The sequence below is a fragment of the Sceloporus occidentalis genome, unplaced genomic scaffold (genome assembly GCF_023333645.1).
Source record: "Sceloporus occidentalis isolate IW3139 unplaced genomic scaffold, rSceOcc1.0.p SCAF_11, whole genome shotgun sequence".
In the NCBI taxonomy this organism is placed as follows: domain Eukaryota; kingdom Metazoa; phylum Chordata; class Lepidosauria; order Squamata; family Phrynosomatidae; genus Sceloporus; species Sceloporus occidentalis.
Window position 1 is genome coordinate 15,587,289 of NW_028316991.1, and position 2,712 is coordinate 15,590,000.

At 34.8% G+C, this 2,712-nt stretch overlaps 1 protein-coding gene across 1 annotated transcript in view; it reads right to left on the reverse strand.

Moving 5' to 3' along the window:
- Positions 1-497: 497 nt before the first annotated feature.
- LOC149305630 (nudC domain-containing protein 1-like) overlaps positions 498-2,712 on the reverse strand; it is a 70,369-nt gene continuing 68,154 nt past the window's right edge. Inside the window, exon 10 of the mRNA XM_089477259.1 lies at positions 498-787. Coding sequence (XP_089333385.1) covers positions 498-787 — 290 coding nt within the window. The remainder of the gene's footprint in view (positions 788-2,712) is intronic.

A 2,712-nucleotide genomic window follows, 5' to 3' on the forward strand; every position in this document is an offset into this window, starting at 1 on the left:
TTCTTAAGCTTGACTGTCTAAAATAAGATAACATGGCGTGCATTTTTTCTCTATTAGTAGTAATATTTTTGTTTTTTTATTTGAGTGAGCTCCAAATGAAATGACTATGAATGGGGGGGGGGGAAGCAAAATCAACAGAATTATAAAAAAAATCTAAAAAAAATCTATAGGAAAAAAAACACTTATGGAGAAAACCCGCCAATAACCTAACTTTTTGCACACAAGAAAATACTTATTTTTAACCAAGTAAAGAATAGAATGGATACAATTTACCTCCAATGACATCCTACACTTCTGCATTCCTGACAAAAACTCAGTGAGGTAACAAACTTTGTACTGCATCACATTTTAGTAATTTGGTCTATATTTTATTAGCATACAAGTAGAATATCTTTTTTTTTTTTTAAATGGAACATACATCTGTAATCACGCCGGACATCAAAGGCTAATAAGCAGTGAATATTGGCACTAACCACTTCCTTTCAGGTTTAAGCTAATTAAACGGTATTTACTCGTAGAACAAACAGTTTCTTGGTGGTTAGAGCAAATAACCTTTCGTTGGAAGCCTGAAAGCCCAAGATGGGGTCAGTGGTTTCCAGACTTGCAACTTGTTGCTTAGCAACCTGGCCTACATGTCTTCCCTCCTTCCTGTTATACAATACGGTGGCTACTGGAGTCGGCTGACGATAGATGAATATTCTGCGTACGCATTCACAGAGAGCTGCATAAGAGTGATCCGCCGCGCATGTGAAAAACTTCTTATCTCGCTTTGAAGCTTGAACATATCCTGCAACGTACAAACAATATATTAAAATTAGCAATGCATGAATATTCATAACTCTGTACTAAACATAAATGAAAGCCTCTCTGTAACAAAAGTCATCGAAACAGGACAACGTATTAATAATGAAAATGTTTAGTCTCCCAAAGAGTCAATAAAAGTTTAAAATTATGTCCAGTGAAGTATCAAAGTTGAATGTATGTATGTATGTATGTATGTATATGTTGTAGTTATTGGGTATTCCAAAGAAGGACTGGGTTTTAGGGTCCCTAATAAAAGAATTAAGGGACCCATTTCTAAGAAATTAGATTAATAACGCACCAAGTAGAAAACATCCTACATTGATGCGAATTATAATAAATATACGTCACATGTCCATCCCCTTATGGGGGACACATATGGATCGTATTCTGCTGATATGTTGGCGCCGTCTATTCCAGTATATCAATATCCAATATCAGGCAACCTCATTAACTTGATGTAACCAGGATTGGAAAAATAATAATTTCTGAAAACAGCAGTGAACATATTTTTACAGTTCTGTCATAATTTTTTCTATTCCTTTTCTTACCTTCTTCACCAAAAGCAAAGGCCTTCTTTGAAGTAATCAAAAGGTGCATAAAGTCCAAAAATAACTTATACACATCTGCTGAAACTTATCGGTGTGCTATTTAAAAAAAAAAATAATAAAAAAAATAAAATATATATATATATATATATATATATATATATTAACCCCTTAAGGACCAGGCTGTGTTTTACCTTTTGTACCATTGGGACCGAGGCTGTTTTAACACTTTTGCGGTGTTCGTGTTTAGATGAAATTTTCTCTTTACTCATTTAGTGAACCCACACAAATTATATGTTGTTTTTTTCAGGACAAGAAGGGCTTTCTTCAGATACCATTGTTTTAATCATATTACACCTAATTTCCCATAAAAAAATAATAAAATATGATGAAAAATGTAAAAAACCACCCACATTTTCTGACTTTTATCCCAAAAATCTTTTACTCATCCAAAAAAGCGAATGAAAAAACCTACTAAATATATTCTACTATTTGTCCTGAGTTTAGAAATACCCAAAGTTTTTATGTTTTTTTGCTTTTTTCTGCACGTTATGGAGCATTAAGTACAAGTAGCGTTTTGCTATTTCAAAACCATTTTTTCCAAATCTGGTAATTCTTCCCCCCATGTGCCATTTCGGGTATCTTTGAAGCCGGCCAATGCAATTTACCCCATCAAATCATATATTTTTCAAAACTAGACACCCCAAGGTATTTCAAATGCTAGAATTTTAACTCTTTCCATGCACTAATTCTACCACCAGTCTTTGTCAAACTTTGTGGCAGTAATTTATTTTGTGTTTTTTATCGCTAAAATTGCTCTTCAGGTATGGATTTACAGCTCCTGGTATACATCACTTTCAAACAACACCCCCAATATGTGTTCAGCAACATCTCCCGAGTACAGTCATACCCCCCATGCATGGGTTTGTCGGGTTGTTTGGGAGGTAAAACGCCACATTTAGGAAGTGCACATTTTTTAACTTGGAACTTTTACATCTGGTCATTCTGCCCCCATGTCCTAATAGGACCATCTTTGAAGCCGGCTAATTCAATTTACCCCATCAAACCATATATTTTTGAAAACTAGACACCCCAAGGTATTTCAAATGCTAGTATTTTAACCCTTTCCATGCATGAGATTCTACCACCAGCCTTTGCCACACTTTGTGTTAGTATTTTTTTGGTATTTTTTTTTTACACAAATTGTACTTTGGGTATACATTTATAGCTCCAGGTATACGTCACTATCAAACAACACCCTAATATGTGTTCAACAACATCTCTCGAGTACAGTGATACCACCCATGCATGGGTTTGACTGCTGTTTGGGGTTAAAAGGCCACATTTGGGAAGTGCGCTTTTT